A 26,365-nucleotide genomic window follows, 5' to 3' on the forward strand; every position below is an offset into this window, starting at 1 on the left:
TCTTTTTTCTTTTCTATTTTTTTCTTTACAAGCACGGTGAAATTGAAATAATGCCGGCAATTAATAATAAAAACATTTACTCTAGACTATGAGATAGAGGTTTTGAATATGTTTCCCTTTAAGTTCAGAGTTAATGAGGATTATAGGAATAAGCAAGTCAGCAAGTCAAGTGCATTATAAGGCGCTCATTATTTCCCACATATTTGTAAAACATAGCAGTATTCATTTGGTATATAACAAAAACTTTTGATTTACAAAGTCAAATCTGATTTTCAGTAACACAATTAGACTAATGGGTGTACAGGAAGGTCACATCTGAGCATTATTTTATACAGACATTTCTTTCTGGTGAAAAAACGATGTCTTATGTATTTCCATTTTAGAAGTTGTCTAATATCACCGAAATAAAATCTTTTATAAAGGTGTATTATCTACAGCAGGAAAACCTACTAACACTGTGTTTCTGTGGAGTTCCTTAAACAGAGATTTGACAGCAAGTAAAGTGTGTGCAACATTTCATCCAAACATTTACACACATCCACACATGTTTACATTTGTATAGCTTACCTCTGAAGTGCATGTTTGATTTGTAGACTGTAAGAAAAGAAATATTAAACTGAGTGAGTGTGTGGCTACAGTGGTTTGGGTTTATTGTTATACTGACACAATCCTGGGATACATCGGGAGGGTGAAACAACTCCTGCCGTCCCATTTCTAACATCAACAATAATCACAGGCTTATTCAAGATCTACGAAAATATAGCGGACAAAAATAATGTTTCCTGCTAATGCTAATTTCTTTCTTCAGTAATTGTTTGGTGTTAAAATGAGCGTGATCTTCGAAACACTTGGAGGCAACCTTTACCAACAATGGTTCTGCCTTTGGTGAAAAATGAACCCACTGTAAGCTCAGTGTGTTCTCCTGCCTCTACTGATTTTACAAACCTCTCTCTTTAAATTGCTGAGCCTTAGTCTTTATAATTAGTCTTTATAAGACTTAATTCTCCAAATTACAACTTCTTTTATAAGGCTCCTCCTATCGTGCGGGTCCAGTAGAGCACAAACGTGGCTTGTTTCTTCTAACATCTGTCATGTTCATACATTGTGAACATGCAATAGGAGGAACTAAGCTTATTATAAGTCTTTAACTTAAAACGTAAATTGATGCTTTCAAAAGGAAACAACACAAATCACAGTTCATTTTTGGATTGGAAAATCCTTAACTCCATGCTGTGCATCATGTGGCCTACACCACTCTATCAAGTCTCTTTTAAATAAAACCATCTCACCTTTTTCGTTGTGCATCCTCTTGGCTTCATGGCTCATGTCGTGGGCCAGGTCTCCCTCTTTAGGCCCAGGCGGGATGTTGGGGGACAGGCCTAGCAGGGCGTGGTTCATGGACATGCCATTGTGGTGTATCGCTGGAGAGAGAATGTTAAAACGGCAGAGGTGTTAGGAACATCGCCAGCAAGACGTATTTCTACTTCGTCTTGGTATCACAGAGAAACAACAGCATTCTGCAGTCAAATATGCGTTTGTTCTTCACCATTCATCTGTGTGACAAACGTACGTATCCTGTCTGAGGAGCTTTCCGTGTGGGCCGGGGAGCTGGACACGCTGCTGCTGCGGTGGGACGACGGGTGGCTGCCTGGCCTCCGGTGGTCTTCTAAGGAAGGAGCAGGGGAGGGACTGTCCGGCACCCGTTCCTGGAACCCCAGCAGCGCCAGAAAAGTACACCCCAAAAATAAATATACAATATATACTGACACGTTACACAACAGTAAGGCATTTTAAAGGTCCCCTATTATAATGTTTTTCATCAATATATTATAGGTCTCAGATATATACAATATGTCTTTGGCTCCAAACAGATCATTGCAGCATTACCCATAATCCCCTCTGTTTCAGCCCTGTTTCTAAAGTGCTGATTCTCTGTCTGTTACTTTAGATGAAAATAAGGAGCCCCTCTCCACGCCCCTCTGAGAGAGATTTGGTTAAAAAGAACACAATGGTGCTCTAGGAGGAGATTCAGGTGATAAGGTGGGGGGGGGGGGTTACCTTGGTTGCTGATTGGCTAATGGTTACACAAGCCAATAAATCGTTATGACATCATAAAGTGGCCAAAATCTGATCAGCTCATTTTCAGACAGGTTTTTATAGAAATGGATCAGGACAAAAAGTGAGCAAATATTTTTTCCTGAAACTTTTAGAATCTCTTCACACAGAGGGGACACATGTTGACGTATCAAAGACATGAAAAAGTGCATTTTGCATAATAGGTGACCTTTATGTCAAGTTCAACAGTTGTGTCTGCTTTCTGTTTTTTAAAAGTTACCTTTATTACGGAGGTGACCATTCTGGAGGGTAGGCTCTGGCCCTGTGCTGCAGCGGCCATGTTGGCAATGGTGCTGAGGTGGTTCATCTGGTTCATCGCCATGGTGACAGAGGCTGGGGGCAGGTTGACGGGGATCAGGGGGTGTGGCATCATCATGAAGGGGAGTTCCAGGCCTGAGACACATGAAGAGGTCGTTGGTTACTCAATGATGCATATTATGAGTGAGATATCCACAGGGGAAACTTCTGAGGCTCTGGCTAAAACAGCTCAAGACCTGCCGCTGTTAATTCAGCAATCAGTAATTCCCACTACTGAGATACCCTTTAAAAATGGTGTCCAATAACACTAAAGCTTTACACTGCCATCCATTAGGAAAAAAAATTGAATAATTCAAATTAATCGCTTCTCTGGTGTCTTTTCATGTTAACATAATACACATAAATGTTTTACCACATATGTTAATAATAGATACTACTGTAATAATAATAATAATAAAGAAAAACGGGCATGATAACTATATACACAGTTATTCAAAGACCAAAGTTTACACTGCAATAAAGATGCATCAATTATTCCGTGATGAATAAAAAGGGAACGTTATGGAAATTATTTCAATATTTACATATAAAAAAATATCTCTGAATACAAAAGCAATCTTGAAAGCCATTACCCAAATGACTAGTTAAATGTGCTAATGACAAACAAGTACCGTCAGACCACAGTATGGCAATGACTTCAGGCTAATTAAAGCAGCCTATATTCCAGACCAGAGAGAGAGCGCCACCAAAAAGAGTAAAGACACTTTCAGCTCGTACAATAATGGGATTTTCATTTCTTTCTTTTTAATGCGCACACAAATTATTCCATTACAAGATCAGAGATGTCTTACAAATGTTTTAAATTATTCAATTGCAGTCTGGCAATAGAAGCCTAATTGGAAAAATGGAAAGCATTAGTAGTCCGAAATGTAAAGAATGTCTTATAAAGATACCATAGGGGGCCCAGCACTGTGCTTCTGAATGGCTTAATGAAAACAAGCCAACTTTCAAAGGACACGAGCGCAGACAGAAGGTCAAAGCTAGGTGTCTGTACTCCCCCCCCCCCCCCCCCGAAAAAAACACGGCACCCCCCTTCCTCCTCCTCTGCTCTATGGGGACTTTGAACTGGCAGGATCAAAAGTGACTGGGAACAGTTTGGTCTCATTCCTCCGCCACTCAGATGCTATTCCTCAAATGCTTTAAAGAAAACCTCACAGACACTATTGGATCTGATTGAGCCTCTCTGTTGATTTTTCACTCCTTTTTTCTCTTTTTCTTGGCAGCCTGGTTCAAGGTGAAAAAGAAAAGAAAGCAGCGTGAAAGAAAGAGGGAAAAAAGATTCTGCACTACAGAAAGCTGATCCACAAAACAACTCCACTCTTTTTTTCCTGACAACACATCAGTAGCCAAAGGGCAAGGAGATCTGCATGGCGACGCCTCCAAAGAGAAGGACACTGGTTCAAAATGAAAGGACATGAGAAGTACTCCTCTCTGTCATTCCCCTCCATCCAAAAGAAGCATTGATTTCCATAAGAAAGATGGCATGCAGTTTCTCAGTGGCGAGTATTCCCAAACAATATAAAGCAGTGGAGATTAAAGAAAGGCGGAAGCCAAGCAGCACCTTGTATCAGCGCCTCTGCTGTAGTTCAGACTGAATCAATTACCACTCAGCAGGCTAAGCTCAATTAAAAAACACCACAGAGGGACTGATTGCGGGGGTACTTACTGTAGGACAACATGGGGAGGTTTAGGCTACCTATCAGCCTTTCAAGGCCACTCAAGGGCCAGAGTGAAGAGACTTATTTTGCCTTTGAGGTGGATGCATTACACCCATTCAATCAAACACTGCTACATGCACATGGACAGATTTAAATACATCAAAAAACAAAGTGGCAAATCCTCTAATATAATACAAGGCTACCGTTAATCACAATCTTCTTTGCGTTTTGTTACATCTTGTACTTGATGGCATTATGAATTTCTGTGATGTGTCTCCACCTGACAGAGCCCTGGGGGGAACACTGGACCTCTGTTCCCGCTAAGTGGTATTAGTCTCGCTTTCAGTGCCTGTCCAGCCCCTTTCATGTCGCCCCATCCTAAAGCGCTGTTTCTCCCAGAAAGGCTCATTCAGGCTACTGTAGGGGAATGTGCCACAAACCAAGAGGGTGCACCAAATCCTTTTATTTGTGGCTGAAAAGAGCCAGGTGAGGAGGATATTGGGTTATTCACAAAATCTGCCTTTTCTGCACGAGTGTTTTTGATTTAGTTCCCATGCACTTCCTTTGAAATGGCTTGGTTTTGTTCTTGCTAAATAAAGCAGAACTTTGGAACACTAAGCAGGGACTTCTTTTCGAAAAACAGAATCAACACACATTAGTCAGACTCATTAATCACCTACATATTGTGTAGATACTCCATTGGGCAAACCGTTAGAAACATATTTGTCAGTTTGTGTTTATCTCTGATAGAGAAGTTTAGAGCTGATGAGAGGTGAATTCCCACAAGCCCCCCCCTCTGCTGAAGGGCATAAACAATGCATTTGCAGTAATTTACCTGAAGTAAGCCTGAGGGACCTGTAAAGGTGAACTCCTATTTACCATCATTAAAACTACAAATCACTTAATACCAATATAAACAGCTCAGCTATTATGTCGTGCAGTGCTCGGGAGTTCACGCATGGATACGCAAAGATCTGAATCACGGAGGATGAATGGAATGAATTAAAACAGCCCTTGGTAACGGCGTGATTAAAAAGCTGTTACATCAGAACCAAACCGCACGGCTGACGGTAGGTCCGACACTTAAAAGCATCACACCGAAAAAAGATTGAATGTTGAATGCTTTAAAATGATTAAAAAGAGAGCAGTAATTTATTTGGTTGACAGAAATGATAACCTGCAGTGATTTGTGCAGCAGTTAATCTTCATCTAAACAGGACTTTGTGGACGTGTAACCCTGCGGAGGAAAATAAGAAAAAGGAACTAAGCCATTGTCATTGAAAATGGTACGGAGGTAGCAGCCAGCCCCTTACCCTTAACTCTGTTGTGGACAGATTTCCCCTGACAAAAATTAAACTAGCTCCTACTTGGCACTTTATTATCTCTTCAACTGAATGATTTATTGTTTGTGGAGCGAAAGAACCAAAGAGAGGGGGAAGATTACATTTCCAGCCAAAGCTCAGGCTTGATCTCGTTTTTTACTCCCTCTGTCCAGGAAAAAAGCTCCAGACAAACAATAATGTCAGCTGTAATTGATCGGAGGTCGCCGGCTGGGCCTGCAGTAAAAGCGCACTATTTAAGCGACAATCGGCCCTGCGCTCTTCAGACGCCGGCTAATGAAGCTGTCTGTCTTGGCTATTTACCTTCTCTTAAATGGAAGGGGAGAGATGTACTGTAAGAGACAGGGCTGGAGAGGATCTGCCTCCCGCTCCTGTGAAATAGGACCTGCACATGCCTCAGGAATGTATAATTGGTTGGCGCAGCCAAAGCTGGGGATCCGGTGCTAATTAAATGACTTGTTTAAAGCCTATCTGTCTTTGTTTGGGAGGCTCTGGGCTTCAGAACAATGCATTGTAAATGCTGTTGTCAAACAAACATTCCTGGTTATCCTTTGATTTGAATTGAACAAGACAAAGGGCTGATTTGCTTAGCGCTAAGCCTTTGGTTTTCATGGTGTTGAGATATTTTTTTTCCCTCTTCTGATCCGTCAAACTGAACAGGACCATTCCAGTCAAGCAGTTAAATGAACTGACTGAGTGCACAATGCATATGCAGTCCGCCACAGAAAAACAATCTTGGTTTTCCTCCTAATTGCACTAGTAAAATGCCCCCATGTCGTGTACGTATTTCTCCAACAAAGGTGAGGCGGCGGTGCACACACATGGAGAGTCTTTGTTGTGGTCGTATCATGGATTTGCACACCAGTCCCAAAAGGAAATGAATGGCTCATGAAAAAGTGTCTGTCATGCCGCAAGACATTTAGAGGTCTTTCCATAGCACTAATCAGCTATTCATCTTACTATAACTATTAATCTCCTCCAAAATCAGAAGCACGGCCACGTGAGATGGAGGCAGCCATATAGCCGTTAGATCAAACATAAGACACAGCCTCTATAAATACGTTGTCTGGCATTGTGGTGCCACTTTACACAAAACAAGCGCATGGTTACATATGCAACTGCTTCCACATTTCACACACACATACACGCAAACAAGAAGGAAAAAAAACAGACACACACAGATGGCAGGTTCAGTCAAGGCTGGTGAGTCCTGTTTCTCATTAAAATGGGGGGAGAGAGGAAGGTATTGAGCTTTGATGTAGCCACCCACAGCTTCTCAGTGTCATTGAATGAAACTTTGAAGCCTTTTGTGTTTACGCAGTTAATGTTGATAATAAAGCAAACATCTTGCCTTTGTTAAATACCTGCTTTACACGTACGTATGCACATACACACACACACACACACACACACACACACACGCAAACGGACACATCAAAAGAATACATCTTGCGTTAACAAGGACAGGTAAACATGAAAACACACACGGGTACACGCTCGGACAATATAGATAACTGTGTGTAGGTACACACACAAATGGAATCAGCCAAAAATAAAATCACATGCAAACAAAATCCTTTACATTCAAAGAGCCATGATGATTGGACACATTGCAAGCTAATTCACATCAACGAACAAAATGTGTTTTGCATGCCAGGATAAAGAGAAACACTTTCCAATGATTCAGGTACGGGAAGATTTCCTGCCAAGATGGCTAATGTAATGTAATGTAATGTAAGAGAAGCCATGATAAGAAAACATTTCTGGTTTGATGAGGTAACATAATTGCTTTCCTACTCAAACCGCTGGAGTGTAACATGTGGTAGAAATGATCAAGGAGACAGACAGAGGTGTTTGTCCTTTAAGTGTATAAAATATAAAGCAGGCAACTTTTATAGGATAATTCCAATCCTCGGCTCTAATGGCATGCATTCCTTATGAAAATTGAAAGATCAATCATCTTCCTGACAGATCTGTTGTGAAAAAAAAAGTTCTTCCCATCTTTGAAGAGAAAATGCTAAACACGTCTCGCCATCGCCCCCACCCGCTCTCGCCCGTTTTAGCTGTCTATTTGTCTCTTTGCTGAAAATGTTAACGAACAGGGCAATAATCAAGCCATATGCTTGCATGTGGCAAATCTCATTACAGTAAATGACCTTTACCAACCCATGCCAACATCCGTGTGCTTCATAACACAGAGCGTACAGAGCGGGGGAGACAATGGTGGCTTTAGTTAACGCAATCATGCACATGGCTGGGGGCGGCCAGGACAGCCAGGCCTTCAGGACACATTAGCAGACGCAGTTCGCTTCTCTAATTTGGGTCGGAACCAAGCTCACTTTACATTTGTCACACATCACTCTTGATAAATGCACAACATCGGCACGAGAGCACCGACATCTGATCACTATAAGCTGTGGCACAGATAGTGCTGTGAGCAGAAGGAGAGGAGAGATATTACTAGCAGCTGTTACTACTGCGGGTGCAATATATTCAAGCCCAATCAATAAAGCTCCTACAGACAGTGACACCCAAGCAGACAGAGGAATCATTTTCATCTGATACTTAGCAAAGGCTCCCCTTTTAAAAAGATTGCTTTCAGTCAATGACAACCAGTTGTCATTTGACTAAGGCACCTGAAATGAAATATATTGACGAGCGTTATCAATCACGGCCCACTCTGCCGTCATATCACTTTGGTGGGAAAAGAGGGAGTGTGGGGGGGGGGATCAGTTTGCATGTGGTCATCAGATCATCTGTTTTAATTAGAAAATTAGCATCACTACCTCCTGTCTTCTCACTTCCTCCATTACAATCACCTCCTGAGAGACAATCAGTAATGCGGTGTGTAGTGTACAGCAGTGCTAATGAGTTCAAGGTGAAAGCACAGGAATGTAAATGTTGTATTAGTTATTATCAACAATGTGTGGATTCAGAAATGACATTTCAGGACAGAAATGAAAACAAATAATGTTGTTGTTTCAATTATTTCGTTGGAATGACTATTTTGTTTGGGATTCTAAACACCATGTATCAAGAAATACCTTCCTCTGCGTGTGCACACTGTGAAGGACATGCTGAGATTGTGAAATTCCTTAACATTGTTTGAACTTGCTCGACTCTCGCCCTCTTTATCTTGGTCCCAGCGGAGGAGCTGTGTGATGCTGAAGATGCCTGGCCTCAGTATGGCTGATAGCTCCATTTGGATGAGGGTTCCCATATCATAATGGAGAAAAAACACCTTTGGGTTCAGGCAACCGACAGAGTGCTTTTGTGGAACAGAACCAACCATTTCTATCACAAAAGTGCTCTTTGATTCTCGCCCTGATTACAGCCCAGTCCGGCGATGTTACATTTCCACAGGGTGATCACAGTGAACGAGTCATTTTGTTGTTCTCACCCTTGTATTCTATCATTACCGGTATTGTTTACACTGCAATGTTATTACTCTATGCTAATGGCATTAGATACCCAGGCTGCAATGCACCATCTTAGCTGTGTGTGCGAAAACTGGTCACAAATCCATGCAATTACACAACGTGCATATTTCACATTATCCCAACCTGTGAAAGCTCATCATCACTGAAAGGTTGAATGTCATTTATTACACGTATCACATTTACACCAAGTGACATTGTCTTTTCACATTTTGTTGATCTCTTCACTTTCAAAGGTCAGCCCCTTCCCTGGCTAAATTCAACCTGACAGAGCATAGTGAGGAGGGGACAGCGGAACGCATGCATCACCCCCGCATCAAAACGCTCCAAATTAATCTCTCCAATTAATGAAGAATGAGGCGTAATGTTGATGCGGGATGACAACTCGACTGGTCAGTTGCTTGTATAGCTCTGCTGCTGCGGATTGTGAACTAACCACAAGAGACAATCAAAGAATATTTCCGAGGCGCGAGATTTGTCTAGCATCTTGTCTCCTTGTGTCTGTTTCTCTATAACAAGCTGCAACTCTGCTGCCACTCAAAAATGATAGAACTTGATATGGATCATTACGGAAATAATGTTTAATCAATCCCCCCTGTTATTGTAATCTATTTCTGCAGTTGTCTGCGTTTGTGTATTTTGTAGCAACACCAGTGTGCCTCACAATTTCCCAATCATGCATATTCAAGTATTACGCTGATGCTTAACAGGCGACGCAACTGGAATTAGAACGAGGACATTAGACTTCATTAAAAAGAGAAATGATTATCAGGTTTATCTTTTGAAATGTCTATTAAAATGTGTGTGTCGTTCTTCACTTATCTGTCACCTGGCTCCCATGAGCCTGGCAGACTAATAGAGAGATGGTGAGGGCCAAAGCCCAAGAGAGAGACAGAGACCCATCAAGCTCTTTACTCAGGCTGGAAGGCTGTCTGTCTGCTCTGCCACTCTCTGTCTCGCTCAGTTAATACCACTTCCCCCTGTTCCCAAACACCTGCAGCTTAAACGGTTACGGACCCCATTTTGTCCAGCCTTGTTATCAGTATATAGAAAATAAAAACAAACCACATTGTAATTGCATACATCTGACACGACAATAAGATGTCGCAGTGCAGGAGGTGTTATGATATGTTCTTGAAATGAATTATATTCAGCCTATGGCTACAATCTAGTCTCTCTCAAGAGCTTCAGCTGACAAAGGCTCCCACAAGAGAGCTAGAAAGGAAGATGGATGAAGTTGCCCCTAGATACTCATATCAGGTCAGTATGTGCTTTATCCCCTAATGGTTAAGGTTAGGATTGAGTAGGGGGTTATAGTAGATCTGAGCCCGAGGGCCAATATGCTGTCTCGAGGAGCAGGAAGTAGCCACCATCCTCCATCATGGCCCACATTCAGCGCGCCGGGCCACCAGCTCTAGTGCAGCTAGCAGGTTGGAGCGTGGAGCTAGCTAGTTGGACGTGTCCTTCCACCCAGAGAGCTTTATTATTAGAAAGGACATAAACAGACTAATTAAATCGCAGCAGTGGAGCTGGGCTGACAGCTGGCGCAGAGAGTGTGACCAAACAGATCCTATCAAAGTGCAGGAGCAGTGTCTCTATATGCGGACTGCTGACACGCACGTCAGTATGTTCTGAAAGTATACATATGTGTGTGGCTGCCTATGTAAACCCATTTTACACTTGTGTTTATTTTATGATTGATGACTATTATTTTTTCCCACTGTGATTTTCATTTATACACACTTAATGTCATCTTAATGTATTATTATTATCTGTCTATTGCAGAGCACATTGGCTCACTGATACGATCCAAAATGGTACAAATGCTATCCAGCCGAGCAATAAACACTCCAGTAATTAGTGCCTGGTCTCCAGGCTGACTCCACTCAGCTCTGCAGCATGGCCAAGCACGGACCCCATATAGAGAGGAGCCTAGTTATGCATTGATCTTCGAAAATTAAGGCTAACTGCCCCAGATTGCAGCGTCTTGATGTACCTTCTGGATGAGAAATGTACTATGCGCGTATTGTTTGTAGAGTAAACAGGATGATTTGGACTGGCTGTGCTTTAAAATGAATACATCTTGAATAATTAATGAAGGCCCCTTAAAGCGTTGTTATCTGTGTGACCGCAAACGTAAAACCACTGATGATGAGAAAATATGGTTTTAACAAGTCAATAATGGTGAGTGCAACAAGAACAGCCTAATCAATGAGGCTGCAACGTTTGCAAACAAGGACTTGAATTATAACGCCAATAATTGATCTCTTCCATTTTTTCCCTCTCTCCTTCGTGTGATGTCATAGTTTATTGATTGCTTCCTGCCAGCGAAGGATGATGGGAAGTTTCAGAGTTTATTTTTGCTCTGACTTTTGCCCCCCCCACCTTTTCCTTCCCCACCACCTTTCCCTCCTTTCTCCCCCATAACCCCCCTTCTCCATTTGAAATTTGCAAGCTGTAGCACCAGCTTAACCAAAAAGGATTAAGTCCCATACCCAACTGAGAACACAGATAATGCTCAGTAATTGGTAAAAAATGAAGATGAATGGGACAGCTAGATAAGGACCAATTAGCTGCTGGGAGTGTACAGCTGTGGTCTCCTCACAGAATGCTCTCAGGGGCCAAGGCCCCCTCTTTCTCTATCACGCAAGCATGCGTACATACACACACACGCGCACTAACACACACACATACAAACATGCATATGCACACTCACAAACATACAAGCATGAGGGCGGGGCTTGCCGAAATTAGCCTGATGACCCTGGGAAGACAGAATGATGTTTCCTCATCATCTCACCCAGAACCTCTTCTCTCAACTCTCCGCCAGGCAGCACTCCAGGTACCTGTCACCAGCCGTCCAGCTCCAGCCGAGCATGTGGGCCACAGCCTGGACCGGAGCCACAGATGTGAGACAAAAGGGCTTTTTGGGCTGAAAAAGTGCTGCAGAATGTAACTGCCTGTGGTATTATGGGTTGAGGGTGAATTAAAAATGTACATCAACAAACAAGGCTGGGCCATACCATGGTATAATACATATGTCCTGAAATGAGACTCTACATCTACATAGATTTTGGAAATTGAAAGTCGTCATAGGTGTCCTGGTTTTTAAAGGCTGCATTAAAGTGAATTATTTAATTTCTTTTAATTACCAAACTGTTCTAACTACCTTTCCCACTTAGTCAATACATCATACAATTTAAAAATTCATTTAAATTTGTATTTATTTTTCCTTTCTTTACAGGTTAATATACATAGGAACACATTTACATTTTCATTGTGAAAATATGTTGTAAATGCTGCAAAGCTACAATACTGGTTTTCAAATGGTATTACATATATGTTGTCCATAGTGCCCAGCCCTATAGCAGGGGCTGTTGTGTCTTTTCTTTTTACTCGGGCTGTTACTGTGGTCTGCATATCGTGGCATCATCTGGCTGATGACAGTAGAATTCCCATATCTAATTACAGGCAGGATTTCAGCTCCATTAGAGTTGTGTGGTGAGGAGTCAGATGAGTGGCAGGGCAGCACCCAGTGGCCAAAGAAAGACACGGGGCGAAAGACGGATAAATAGTTGAGACAGAGTAAAAAAAAAAGAAGAGGACTGGGGTGAACACAGCCTTATCTTTTCTTTACACTGCTTGTCTAAGAAACACTTTATTTTCCTTTGGCGGCTGAAAAAAAAGCAATTCCTTCTCTTGAAATTGGCAGGTGTTTGTTAGTGGGCAGCTGACAATATTTTCTCTCCCAGTAATGAAGGTTGTGGCTGGGGTCAATGCACTGGGGGGGAATGGCGGGCTGTTTATCCCCCTAAAGGCCCAGCGCCACACATGTTTTGCTTGGTCTGTGATCTGTAATTGTGGCATTTCCTGAGAGGCGCAGGAACAATCCACATTGTGCTTTGAGAGGGTTCCCTCTGCCCGACTAAAGACCGAGAGGGAAAATCAAACCAAGACACCTTTTTCTCTTTTTTATTTTGCTCCATCACAATATCTCTATCTTAATATATTTACATCTTTCTCTCCCTCAATTACAGATATCTCTTCCTTTCTTCCCTTCTCACTCCGGATGTTTGGCTATTTTGAGTCGAACTGGCTGTTTTTTCCTTATAATTAATAACATTGATGCAAACAGGAAGGTCTAATTGTAATGAATATTTAATGCGATGGAGAAACATTAGCCTGTTCAATTTACATCAACACAAAGACAGCGACGGGCAATCCAACTCTACAAACAGAACAGAGTGTCCTTCACTGGCTGGCTCTGTTGTGCTTTGCTTTAAGCTCTCCACAAAGATCTGCTTCAGACAAACACTGAGATGAGGCACCTGTATTTTAGCCTGAGGAGAGTTTTATTATCCAATGGGTTTATGTAGAAGCTCTTACTGATTACATGGATCTATGTCCTGAGTGGTATTATCAAAAGCATGCTCATTATCATATCAATTCCTATCATGGTTGGTAATATCATTTGTTTAGGTAAACACATCCGTTGGTGTGAGTCTTAGTTTAAGCTTGTTGATTATAACACTGCAGTCCATTTCCTCAGAGCAGCTATGAGAGAGAACAGAATGAAGTCATGCCCTCCCCAGATCTGTAAAGAAAACAGACCAACATAGCTGCAGCCAGATACAGTTCCCTTTCTGCCCACTCCGTGCTATATCAGTCAAGTGATTTATATGTTTGGATTGCTATGTGATAATGGGCTTGAGAGCTGGACATATTAGGCATTCACGCTCCAAAATAGTTTTTGAAAGCAGCCTCGAGTCGACACCAATTCTCAAATCATGTAAGTCGGTTATTACTTGTTAAATTACAAAATGCTTTTGATGGAAAACAAACATGTGAGTGGCTGCCTGGGGCGAGATGAAGAAGACAGCATGCTGCTCACTGTGCTTCACGGCCCTGTGTTGCCGAGCAGGCCATATTTCTCCGGCGTATTATCAGGATGACTCCTGCTGGCCACCCTGTCACAGGAGAGTGCTTGATATAAACAAGAGATTGCTGCGACACCCAGTAATCAATATTAGGATGGTTTCAGTACCAAACATCATTTGTCTCAGCGACCATTCCTTTGACCAAACGAAGCATTAATTCAAATCATAAATCTGAGCTGATTTAAATCCGAGGAGAGTGAGGGAGAGAGAGAAGCCCCTGTCTGACTGCCTGCCCCTAATGATTTATTTTCTACATTTCTGCGAGCGAGAGATTTGTCCATACTCACTGACAGGTCACCTTCAAACGCCAGTGGCAGACTGTTCATCACCATGCAGACGAGCATCTCATCGCTGCGAGTAAATATTAAAGGAAAAGAATCCAATTGATTGTGGATGGGGCCGAGAGGCGTCACTGCCATATATTTCACTCAGAGAGCTAATGCTATGGCCCATGCACCCACACCTAGCGCTGCTCCCCCTTGCCAGAATTATGATTCTACCGGGAGCTTGTGTGGCTGGCTGTGGGCTCAAGGTTACAATTTAAATTGTAAAAAGATAAAACAGTTTCTTATTAGCTCCATTGCCATAGCCTTGCTGTTGGTGCTCACATTTATCTTTATTTCCGTGACCTCGTACGCTCGTATTCTTTTTTTACATACTCCATTCTCTTGGAGTGATGACCTCACACTTTATGCATTTTGCATTGTTAAATCTGCTTAGAAACACATCCTGTTTTCATCTCACACACCATAAGCTCCATGGTGTCAAGTATTACTGATGAAACGTATTCAGCAGTCGAGCCATTTATTACAGTAAGTGAATCAAAATCTCCATTTAGCAACCAAAGCTACAGGGATTACATTTGGTTTATAATTTGGAATGGGCTCATGAATCCGCACTAACATACATTATCTTTCTCTTTAATACACTAAGTGGTTCTGTGTGATATTAGGAAAATCCTTCTGCATTTTCTGGCTAATAATTAATTGAAATGGTACATAGTGAAAAACCAATGCTTTCACAGCAATTCAATTAGATCTTGTTAAAAGCTAATAGCTAAGTGAAACTGTGTTCACAGTTTCACTTAGCTATTAGCAACGAGGCTTTTAAAATAAAATCTTTCCACACAAAGTACAACATGTTTCAAGAGAAAACCAGACTTACCTCATGGTGGATATTCACAGTGCATACTAAACAAAACAAGCCTTTAACACTTGATTAAGAAAGCAGCAGTATAGTGGAGACAGTGAGTATTTGGTTGTATGGGATTATTGATGACTTCTTGTTTCCGGTGCTGGAAATGTTTGGAAATTGGTCTGTGTTTTGTTTTTATGTTGACCTTACATTTCTGCCTCATGTGGTGATTGTATTCATGTGTCTGTGGTCTTCATTTGTACTCGTGAAGCACTTTGTGAAATGTATTTATGTGAAACGTGCTATAATAAATAAACGTATTATAATTAATAAACTTATTTTGTATTTGGATGTTATTTAAGCAGAATAAGCAGACAACTGATAAGCTTTTAGTTGCCTTTGGAGAAATATAGCATGAACATATTCCAATTAATATTATTATATTACATATTGTCCCCTTTTAAAGTTAGAGCAGCTTTTCCCCTACTCCTGGAATATGTTTGCCCACCCCTTCAAGTTGAAAAATTAAATTATCTTTTATTTGTTTGTATTATGTTGCCAATGTCTTGCAATTGGCATAATTCATAGATCATATTTTGTATCCAATAGCAAACGTGCATTACATTAAATCTATGTATGTATTTTAATGCAGATTTTTATTGTCTACAAGTGTTTTTCGATTATTAAAATACCACATTGGCGCTTTGCGGTGTCTGTCAAAATGGAGATGAGAAAGCAGGTCTTTAAGTGTGTGTTTGTGTCTGTCTTTACAACAAACGTTTGTCTTCCGTTTAATATGATTGTAAAAGTGTTTGTGACAGTGTGTGTGAAGGGCATCCTCACCGACGCTGGAGCCGAGGTCTCCATTCTCCATGTCCATCCCGTGGTGGATGGCGTTGCCGTGGTAGCCGCTCATCGCCTCCAGCTTGATCTTCTTGACCTTCATGGCCTCTGCGATGGCAGCGTTGGCAGCAGCTGCCGCCGCCGCTGTCAGACCTGGAGAGAGGAGGAGAAGAGACAGAGCTTACAGCACACTACATGTCTGCTGGGGCTGAGCCACTGCACCTGCAAAACCTTTCAGAAACCTGCCCCGGTGAAGAAAGAAAACAAACAAATAGGACTTTTATAATAAAAATAATAAAACAATGAATAATTGTATACACTAGGGGGAATAAGCGCCTATGAGATCACAGCTTGGTTTTTCATCCTCTGACAGGGGATATCTTCACAGCAGGTAATCATGCTGATGGGATGGATCTGTGTGTGTGTGTGTGTGTGTGTGTGTGTGTGTGTGTGTGTGTGTGTGTGTGTGTGTGTGTGTGTGTGTGTGTGTGTGTGTGTGTGTGTGTGTGTGTGTGTGTGTGTGTGTGTGTGTGTGTGTGTGTGTGTGTGTGTGTGTGGTCTAGCATTACTATACTTGTGGGGACCTACATCTGTTTACATAGTCACGTGTGGGGACTGGCTTCCCTTATGGGGACAAATTGGAGGTCCCCATAAGGGGAATCATTCATTTTAGGGTGAAGACTTGGTTAGGTTTAGGATTAGGGTTAGGGTAAGGTTAAGGGTAAGGGTTAGGGTTAGGCATGTGTTGGTTATGGTTAAGGTTAGGATAAGTCTCCAGGAAATGCATGTAAGTCAATGTAATGTCCCCTGAAGTGATGTATACATTGTATGTGTGTGTGTGTGTGTGTGTGTGTGTGTGTGTGTGTGTGTGTGTGTGTGTGTGTGTGTGTGTGTGTGTGTGTGTGTGTGTGTGTGTGTGTGTGTGTGTGTGTGTGTGTGTGTGTGTGTGTGTGTGTGTGTGTGTGTGTGTGTGTGTGTGTGTGTGTGTGTGTGTGTGTGTGTGTGTGTCAGCATATGATTTTTATAAATGTTTCATGGACTCCGGTATTCCTCCCCACTATATTGATGTATGTGTACCTTGATGAGAACAGATGCAGTCAAGGTAATACTGCAAGATGCGTTTTGTATGTGCAATACGCAAAGTATGTGTGTGTATAATAAAGGAGAGGTGATACAATGTGACATGAGTGGAGATAAAAAGTTATACGGGTTCAATATGTGAGAAAATACAAAGAGAACTGTGTCTCAAAAACCTTATTGAGGGTATTTTAATTATACCTTCTAATGTATTCAATGGATGCAATAGCCCTGAATAATGCTTAACATTGGTATTCAAGTTCTTTACAGCTATAGACTTTAGAGTCTCATAATAATACGGCTCTCTGAGAGTCAAGGCCAGTCATCAAGCAGAATGGAAAACTATTAACAATGTGCCAGGAATTGAAGTTTATGTATTCAAACACTTGAAAATGCCTTTGAGTGCATTCAGTACTTGGAGGGCCATGTGTGAAAACTAACTAAATTATGATCCTTCAAAAAAGTAAAGAAATGTAAAAATTGAATATCATCTCTATTACATTTTCAAAAACATAACCCAACATACTCAGGAAATGAATGAGGCAATAGATATAGATATAGAATATTGACACATAAGGGCAACGAAGGGCAACTTGATAGTCTTTGTGTCTGCATTCACCGACTTGTATTTTTAAAGTTGCTTAATTTTACAATCCAGCAATTATGACATGGTTGTTAGATTCCATATCACCTATGTCCATACTTGCCAACCTTGAGACCTCAGAAATCGGGAGCATTTCAAAACCACCGCGGGGGGGGGGGTGTTAGTGGCTGTATTAGATTAACATCTACACATGCTTATTGTAGTTGTAAGTGCACTGCCTTGCGCCCTTCAGCACCATCCTTGATGGAGCATACTGTATGTGTGGGCTGGACCTGTATCTTTCAGGAAAGGCGTGAGCAGAGGGTCGAGTTGTTGATTCTTGTTCTGTTTTCTGTGACTATCTGCCTCACCCTCTCAGACTTTCAGTTGCGCACGCTATCAAAGAGACGCGCTACCATGGAAACCAAACAATGGTGTAGCTGTATTAAAGTCCGAGTGGAAACAGTCCTGAGTAAATCTGATTTAGTCAGAAATCGGGAGAAATATGACTCCGGGAGGAAACCGGGACTCCGCGAAAATCGGGAGGGTTGGCAAGTATGCCTATGTCTGATAACATCTTTCATCTTTCTGTAAGGATACACATGGATTCTGCTCAGGCCTGAAGTAGATTTCTTCATAAGCAGTCTAAATGACTATCGACATCACATTTGTAATTATCATTCACATTTCCAATGCCATCTCTACATATACTTTGGAACAGCAATATTTGAAATGGTTGTCCACCTCAATCAAAATAGACTTGATATGATTGATGTACTAAGTCTGCGATTATAGACATACATATGCTGAGCACACTGCAGAGATCATAAAGCATTGGTTTGTCATTGTGGTATTTCCAGGGTTCTGCTGTATTGAACGTGACTGAAATCTTTATTCATGAGGCTGGTCTCAAACAGCAGGGACAGATAGTGCTAAAGCTCCTCCAGGCCTGCTGTGTCTCAGGAGAGTCCTGCGACTCTTCCTGCCAACCCCAGCAACAAAATCAAAGATGCACGGCGAGAAAAAGATATGCACCTATTAGTGGAATCACTCATATCCACAATACGGTATATCACCTTTCCTTTCACAGGATCTGCTCAGACTGGATATCCAGGTTTGCTTTGCGTTTGACGCAGAACAAGGCAACGTCTGCGTTTATCATCACTAAGCTGTCACGTCTCCGTGATGGGACTCAAGAGCAGCTATTAGCCATGCATCTGAGGGAAGACACGAGAACAAGGAGAGGTAGAAAAATCGAACATGTGGCTCTAATAGATACATGAGAGCATGCGCACACACAGACACAAAGAACACACTGGTCTGGGCACCCTCTCCTCTCATCCCCAGCTGATAGGCAGATGGCGAGAGTCACTCTGAGCCACTGACATGGAGGTGCATATAATTTAAAGCCTTGTTTGCATCTTAAAATACATCAGTACCATATTGACGTACAGTATATATCATGTCAGCCCGGGCCCTCTCGTTTGCAGCGGGCCCTGGCTGCTGTTCAATATGCATGGGCAGATCAGGGGGAAAAAAAGCCATTGCCTCATAAGAAGGTGATACTTCTCCACATAATGAATGTGGCCTCTGCCCAGTCTGAAGGTCAGCCTTCATTTGTGTATAATGGGCAAGAGTCAACTGTTTTCCAAATGAGACGTATGCAGAACAGACTGCCGAGTAAATATTGAAATCACCTCTGGGCTGTTTGTGTGATAAATTCCCCCCACAAATCAGGTGCCGCTCAAAGGAGTGCCGCAGTGGTGCTTTCTGAGGCTCTCTAACTTTCTCTGTGGTTTATTGCACTGCAGCCTGTCTGTCCTCAACATATCTGTTTCTAAAGTAAAGTGGACTATATTGTAAAAAAAAAAAAAAAGGGGAAATTAATCCATAAAGAATAGGGTGTCAGGTTTTGAACAAATGTGTATTGAGTAAATAAATGCTCAGAAATGGATTTTCACTATAGTGAAACAGATTAAATGATCACGTTTCCATTTTTCATTTATCATTCCACCCAAACCTCCACCCGGTCTTTGACTAAGTGACACACTCTATGAATTGAAATCTTTGTTCTGATAATTGTTTCATTTCACCGGATCAATTGTCATATCCAGATAACACACACCTCGATACAGTGGATGTAATAAGGAAGCCAGGGAGATGTTGGCGCCCAGCAACAAGTCTATTAAGCCACTAGAAGTCTAAACGTCAACAAGACCAATCCCACTCAGCGCTAATCTGCATTCATTACTATGCAAACAAAACAATCCTGCCTCATATATTCTTTCAAAGTCACCTTTAGAATCAGATACTTTTCTCATATATGCACACGGTCAGAATAGACTCCTCCTGAGCACAAAACAAACAGCGCCTTACGGAGGCATGTCGAGAGCAACACCAGTCGGAGAAGAGAAAAGAGGAACATTTCAACAAATGGAGAATAGCATGCCAGTGTCACATGGGGAGCACAAAACAGCAAATAACAGAGACAAGGTCTGATGGTAGCCCTTGGAGCAGCTGTCATATTAAATAATAATGAAGGATCTATTAATATGCAAAGGAAGCAGCAGCCGACTGGCTTAACGCTGTCATGCCTCTGCATATTGTCAGGATCTTCATCATTAATTAACATGCTAGCTGCCCCATACCTGCGCCAATGTCAGAACATTCTTACAACAAACACCCCAATGCCTGTGCCCTCCGCAACTAACTCGTATAATTAAATTAAAATCAGATTAACTTCACATCAGTACACAAAAGACTGACTTTTACGACTTTCTCTCGCAGTGATTAAAACAGGAAAAATAAGCAGGGCTTATCTGTTGTGTTTCTGTTCTGTCTCTGTCAGGGACTGCACCATGGGCAACAATGAAAACACACTTTATTTATCGGGCAAGCGGGATAAGTAGGAGAGAGACACTCCATGTCAATGAGCATGGCCGCCTAATTTTATGCATGGACTGGTGGCAGCGCAGCAATGACAAACTGGGGTTGGGAACAACGCGACTCTTAGGTACACTGCACCACTTGAACTGTGCTATCCACATCATGACAAATTTAGTATCAATTACGCAGCGTGCTAACCTTATGACAAGCGGCAGACTGAAATAGGAAGGATAGAGACACAAAGAACTGACACTAAATTACCTGGTGCATACGGGATCTATTTTAAAACAGCTTGAAGTGGCACCGGATTAGATGATCCACTCTAGGAGCTGACGTGCTAATTGTACATCAAATGAACATAAATATTACAATACGTCTCCTCCTACAGTACTTGTAAGAAGAACCAGCTCTCTGAGGCACAGGGAACCACGTGCACACACACAGTAAGGCTGAGGCAGACAGTATTAGGAAATATTGTTTTTTATGTAGGTGACATTCATTTCTCTAATGGTAGATGCAGTACTCTTGCCTTATTCAAAAGGTTGAAGCCATATCCAGGACATAAATGAATTATATTGAAGCTGCTGCTTAAGTAGTGGCCAGAGTGTGAGTGGAGGCCCTCTCCACTTTAAAGGAGATGTCATCTCAGTGTGGTGTCAGTCCACAGCAAATAATCCGATTTGGGGGCCAATCTGCCTGTAATGCATCAGCAACTGGAAAGGCTCCAGCTCAACCCCCCCCCCCCCCCCCACCCCCCGGGGGCATGAACGCTAGCAAGCAGGCATTCAGACACTTGCACGTACACATGTGCTTTCACACACACACTGTATATGAGGGTATTTTCCTTAAATGGAAAACCTAAGCATATTAAGATGTCCTCTTCTAAGTGGAACTGGTGTCAAGGGCGAAGATACATATGTTAACAATGTGTTTCACGTAGGGCTTTCTGGTCCTGTTAGAGTGCGAAGACGACATCTTTCCACTGTGTTGAATATGGTTATGATTTAAATCTAGTATGATGTGTGTCTATGTCTAATGTCTGTGTCTAATATGTAAAAAAAAAACATTTGCCGATGACATTTTGTGTGAAGAAATCAAACAAAATGCCTAAAACAGAGTAAATTGCGTTAAGAATATTGATTCTGTCATGGCATGCCGCCTTTTGAAGCGACAAGATAAAATATATGAAAAATGTATGCCTAAAATAAGAGTGAGACCTTTTGTACAATTGAAAGATCAATCCTTGGTGATAAGGAGCTGCGTTATGTATTATTTGCATAGTAACACCAAGAGAGAGCGACTGTTAACATGTATCTTTGTATGTTTCGCTCCATCTTCGCAGCCCAAATTAAACTGTGAAGTGGCTTTTTCGTGGGCAATGAGTGAAGTCTCGGGAAAAGCCGTGGGCCCACAGTCTGGGTGCAGGCGCTAACTCATCTGAAAAATGAACTAATATGACATGACATGATAGTGTAACTGTATGAGACAGTTTTTTAATGTCGGTTTTCTAATCATCAATCAGTACATTTGGACATGACAGGGAGATCAATTAATCGCCTACTTGGATGCTAACTTATGTGTGGTCAATTATACTACATTAGGAATCCGTCAGAATGTGTAACTTCTTTGACATTTAATGCTTAATACTATAATCAAAACAATAAATGGATTAATTATAACACAGAAATTGATGGAAAAGTTACGTCTCGCCACAGTTGAGAAGCTTAAGGCAGTTATGAGAAGACCGAAAACCTCAATTATTTTATCTGTGCCCCCTGAATACCCTGACTAAATGTCAAGATCATAGAGTCCCTCCGGGCTTAAAGGGGATGATATCAAAAGGCTTTTCACTTGCTTTATGTTCCACTAAATAACATGGGTCTTTCTCATCATTGTCCTTCTCTGTGTTCACTTCGGCCTTTAAGTTCGCCTTCTATGCCGCGCCGCAGATAGCCAGTGACCTCACTCTATTCCCAGAGTTCAAAGCAGTAGCCTGTGAGCCCCCATTGTACTGAATCACAAGGATGGCCCAATGTGTGTTATTGAATTTCAAACGCCTCACAGACGCTGCCTTCCGGAGAAAAAGTAGAAGAAGAAAAAACACTTTGACTGATTTCACACAGATGTAAAAAATGGTAGGATAATTAAAAGTCTGTTTTACGCAGAAGGAAAACCAGCTGTATCTCTTACTAAAGTACTATAATAAATAGCTGGTTAAATACAGTGGGTGAGCATTCAAAGAGCTCCGTTCGACAGTCCAATATCATTAAAGACATATAAGGAAGGAGAGCTAAATATGCAAATCAGAGCAGTTACCGCCACCAACATCAAAGCAGTCACAATGAAGCCAGCCACAAATAGAACAAAAGCATTGGTTGCAATAAGACTTGGCCCGAGGGCTAAGTTAGGGCACAAACGGTTGTTGTTGATTCTCGTGGCGATAAGCTTGCTTTAGCATCATCACTGCCTATGTACATATACCAGTGGAGTGGATTTAATCGCACTAATTAGAATGCACTCAAGGCAAAATGCAACATCTACTGGAATAATCTGAGAGAAAAGATCTCCACTCCAATTTATTCTCTCCCACCCCCCCTTTTAGTTTCCGGGGGTTGAGCAGAAGATCTGTTTTTGGTAAACGAGTGAGCGGCTGGTGTCTGGTGGTTGGGTGCATGTGTCACTTTGGACTGGTTGCCATTTCGAGGACAAGCTGCGGGGAGGCCACTGGTGGGGAGGCTGTGTGTGTGTGTGTGTGTGTGTGTGTGTGTGTGTGTGTGTGTGTGTGTGTGTGTGTGTGTGTGTGTGTGTGTGTGTGTGTGTGTGTGTGTGTGTGTGTGTGTGTGTGTGTGTGTGTGTGTGTGTGTGTGTGTGTGTGTGTGTGTGTGTGTGTGTGTGTGTGTGTGTGTGTGTGTGTGTGTGTGTGTGCTTGAGTGTGTGTGACAGAAAGGAAGAGAGAGATAGAAGACACCCAGACAGATCGAATTAGAGCCTTAGCAACAATGACAGAGCGCTGTAGACCAAGACCAAACCATACCTGTGGGTGGGATCATGCCAGGGGACATGAGGCCAGGGACCGAGTGGGGCATGATGTGGGGGTTCTCCGATGATGTCAAGCACTGGCTCCTCTTCGGGGGCCGTCCGGGTCTGGAGCTGAAACACCAAAAGGAAGAGATTGTGGGTAAGAAACCAGGAAGAAACTGGCAGGGGGAGGAGGGGTTGTGTGGGTGGTGATGGCGGGGGGGGGGTGTTAACGTTTGGGCGCCCCAGAATGCAATTCCAATCCAAAGAGCCAACATGGACTGTAAATACATTTCTTTTCAAGGACAGTTGCTTTCTGCAGCTCAACATAATAGACTTCCATAACTAATTAGATTACACGGTGAATTCATTTCCTTTATTGAAGATCAACCACTTTTTGATGCATAATTCATAACCCGTACCTCGTTACCTGTTCCTCCGTATTAATATCCCTCCACTATTTCAATTGCCTCGTTTGCATATGCTAAAATCCAGAGCGCGGCCTTCGGCCTGGAAATTACATGTTAACTTGTTATAATTATTGCAGTCAGGCCACTATTGATTTATGAGACTTTTAAAAACCAAATATGTGTAGTTCTGGTAATGAATGATATTTTAAGGTTCTTCAGGAAATTAAAAGGCAATGGCTGCCTTAGGAAATGTTCTGCTTGCTTGATTTAATGCGTGCCTTAGCTGGAAGGTGGTGTGACAGAGTGATTCAGACCTGTTGGACGGTTCTGATGGGGGAGTTTTATTACACCAAACGAGGGGCACAGATCCAGCCGTGATAAATGACTGTGCCACCTTATAGTGCAGGAGAAAAGCCTTCAGAGCAGATACACCCCTGACTTTCCACACATCTTACTCATACACTTATTAATACAGCTTCGAGTTGCAATCAATACCTACTTTGCTGGCTTATAGTTACAGAGAAAGGCCTACAGGGTAAAACAAAAAATGCAATGAGCCCATAATGAGGGGGCCATGATCCTATAGAGGTATATTCTCGATGAACAAGGAGCTGGATGTCTCAGCCCAAGATGAATTATGGTGTCTTGACACAGGTGACATATTGGCTTCATACATTATTTCACATACAATAGTCAATTTTCAAGCTTTACCGGGACACTAAGTTCTCTCTTACGAACTGAGTTCAGCCCATCCATAAAACACGGCTGTAGCGTGCGTAACTAAGGAGGCAACATGGATAAACAGGATGAATAAATAATAAGTACAAAATAAATATCATTTTATATTAAAAGGATAGGAAGAAGACTGAATTGAGGTTCATATGTATTCAGTAAAAAAGCTTTAAAAGGTGTGTTAAAATGTAAACGCAGTAATGTAACTGTCAAGTGTTATCATAAAGTTTAATTGGAATATATTTCCAAATACATCTGAATAGGTAGTATTTTATTGGTGGTATGATAAAGTGCTGTTCACTACACTCATAACATTTCATTCAATTACTTTCATTATTAATGTATTGTTTGTTGGTAAACTAGTGTTTTACCATGTCATATTTAGAATCTTTGTCAAATTATTTAAAGATTATTACGGATTTATAGGGTTTTATAGCAATTGAGATTCAGATAAATGTAATTAAAGATACCAACTGATTAGTTAATTTATTCAACAACGGTGTCTAATTGTGGACTTTATCAACCAGTAAAGTAAATGTGGCTGTTTGCGTTACAGTACATTTCACTACAGCGATGCAGTGTTTTAGTTCAGATACCACACAGCCTTAGTAGTTGAATTTATTCAGCCGTGTCTTGTGAGGTTTATTTACCTCAGTCCTGCTAATAGAGTGCACTCGCTCTATCTGTCTGAATGTGCTGACTCTCTCATATACCGGCTCTGGAGGTTTTAGTACTAAAAGCAGCCCTTTACACAACTGTGTCCCCTTGGAGGGAAAACACAAAAGGGATAGAAAGAAGTGGCGAGAGGGAATGACAGAAAGTGAGAGGGAGCCAGTGAGAGAGAGAAAGTGAGAACGAGAAATGAGCGCCCGTTCAACCTAGGAACGTCTGGAAATGTAATTCCTATTTCTATAGAAGCACCTCTTTGATCTTATGAGAAGGAGAGATCACACACAGTTTTGCTGTCATCACTTTCACTTGTGCTCTGGCTGAATTATTTATGAAAGACCTCAATAGAGGGTATGTGATGGGTAAAAGGCTTTTTACCAACGATACTAAAAGCAAAAAGGCCCTCAAATGGACAAAAAAACGTCACATCCTCCTTAGATCATGTCAAAGAATGTGAACCCAGGTACAAAGACCCGGTTAAGTAAAGGTAATGTTTAGATAGGCTGCACGAGAATGTGACTGGGTGTTTAAAGGGATAGTATTTCAACTGCTCTCTGCACACAAATAACACCGGCTTGCATGAAAGCAATACACCAACTAAAAAAAGGAAGGCTTTGAACCGAGTAACAGGAAGTCCCTCTGAAATTAAAGTTATCGCCTCTTTTCCTTGTGACAGAAAAGGCTTACACTTTATAAGAGGGTGTTACTATGTTGTATCTTTCTTAATATAATCACAGCTTTGTGTATTATGTAGTTTGCTGTAATCCTCCTGAACAGTATGACATGTTGTTCCTTTGAACGCCACAGCTGAGGCATTCCTGCAGATTCTGCACTGGTCAGAGCGGTACAGGCTGATACACCGGGTCCAGAGAGGAACTCAACCTGGCCTAAAACAAAAGAGCCAGGCTATTTATCAAGCAGCAGATGCTGATTCCCTAAATAGCCTGGCACAGAAAAACGGCTCCAAACTAGGCCATTATTGCACCAAAAAAAACACACAGCACAACTGGATTCATGATTGGAATTTCTGGTTCTTCTCATGCCTTATTCGATGTTGTCTTTCCTAATCTTCCTTGCTTCTTTTCATTTTCCCTTCACTACTGTAAATGTTTCATAACCTCCGGGTTTTAAAATGGACTTATTTGGACAATTCTGTATTGGAAGTCAATCATAAAATAATTGTATTCCCTGCTTTATTCATATTTATA

The 26,365-nt window shown here is 41.7% G+C and overlaps 1 protein-coding gene across 1 annotated transcript in view; it reads right to left on the reverse strand.

Annotated features, from left to right (window-relative positions):
• Positions 1-26,365, reverse strand: part of dachd (dachshund d) — a 93,386-nt gene that overhangs the window by 23,501 nt on the left and 43,520 nt on the right. The window contains exons 2-7 of the mRNA XM_071207077.1: positions 23,363-23,478; positions 15,783-15,935; positions 2,337-2,508; positions 1,571-1,722; positions 1,290-1,421; positions 568-594 (exon numbers count right to left, since the gene is read on the reverse strand). Of these exons, the coding sequence (XP_071063178.1) occupies positions 568-594; positions 1,290-1,421; positions 1,571-1,722; positions 2,337-2,508; positions 15,783-15,935; positions 23,363-23,478 (752 nt within the window). The remainder of the gene's footprint in view (positions 1-567; positions 595-1,289; positions 1,422-1,570; positions 1,723-2,336; positions 2,509-15,782; positions 15,936-23,362; positions 23,479-26,365) is intronic.

Source organism: Pseudochaenichthys georgianus, chromosome 21 (assembly GCF_902827115.2).
Source record: "Pseudochaenichthys georgianus chromosome 21, fPseGeo1.2, whole genome shotgun sequence".
Classification (NCBI taxonomy): Eukaryota; Metazoa; Chordata; class Actinopteri; order Perciformes; family Channichthyidae; genus Pseudochaenichthys; species Pseudochaenichthys georgianus.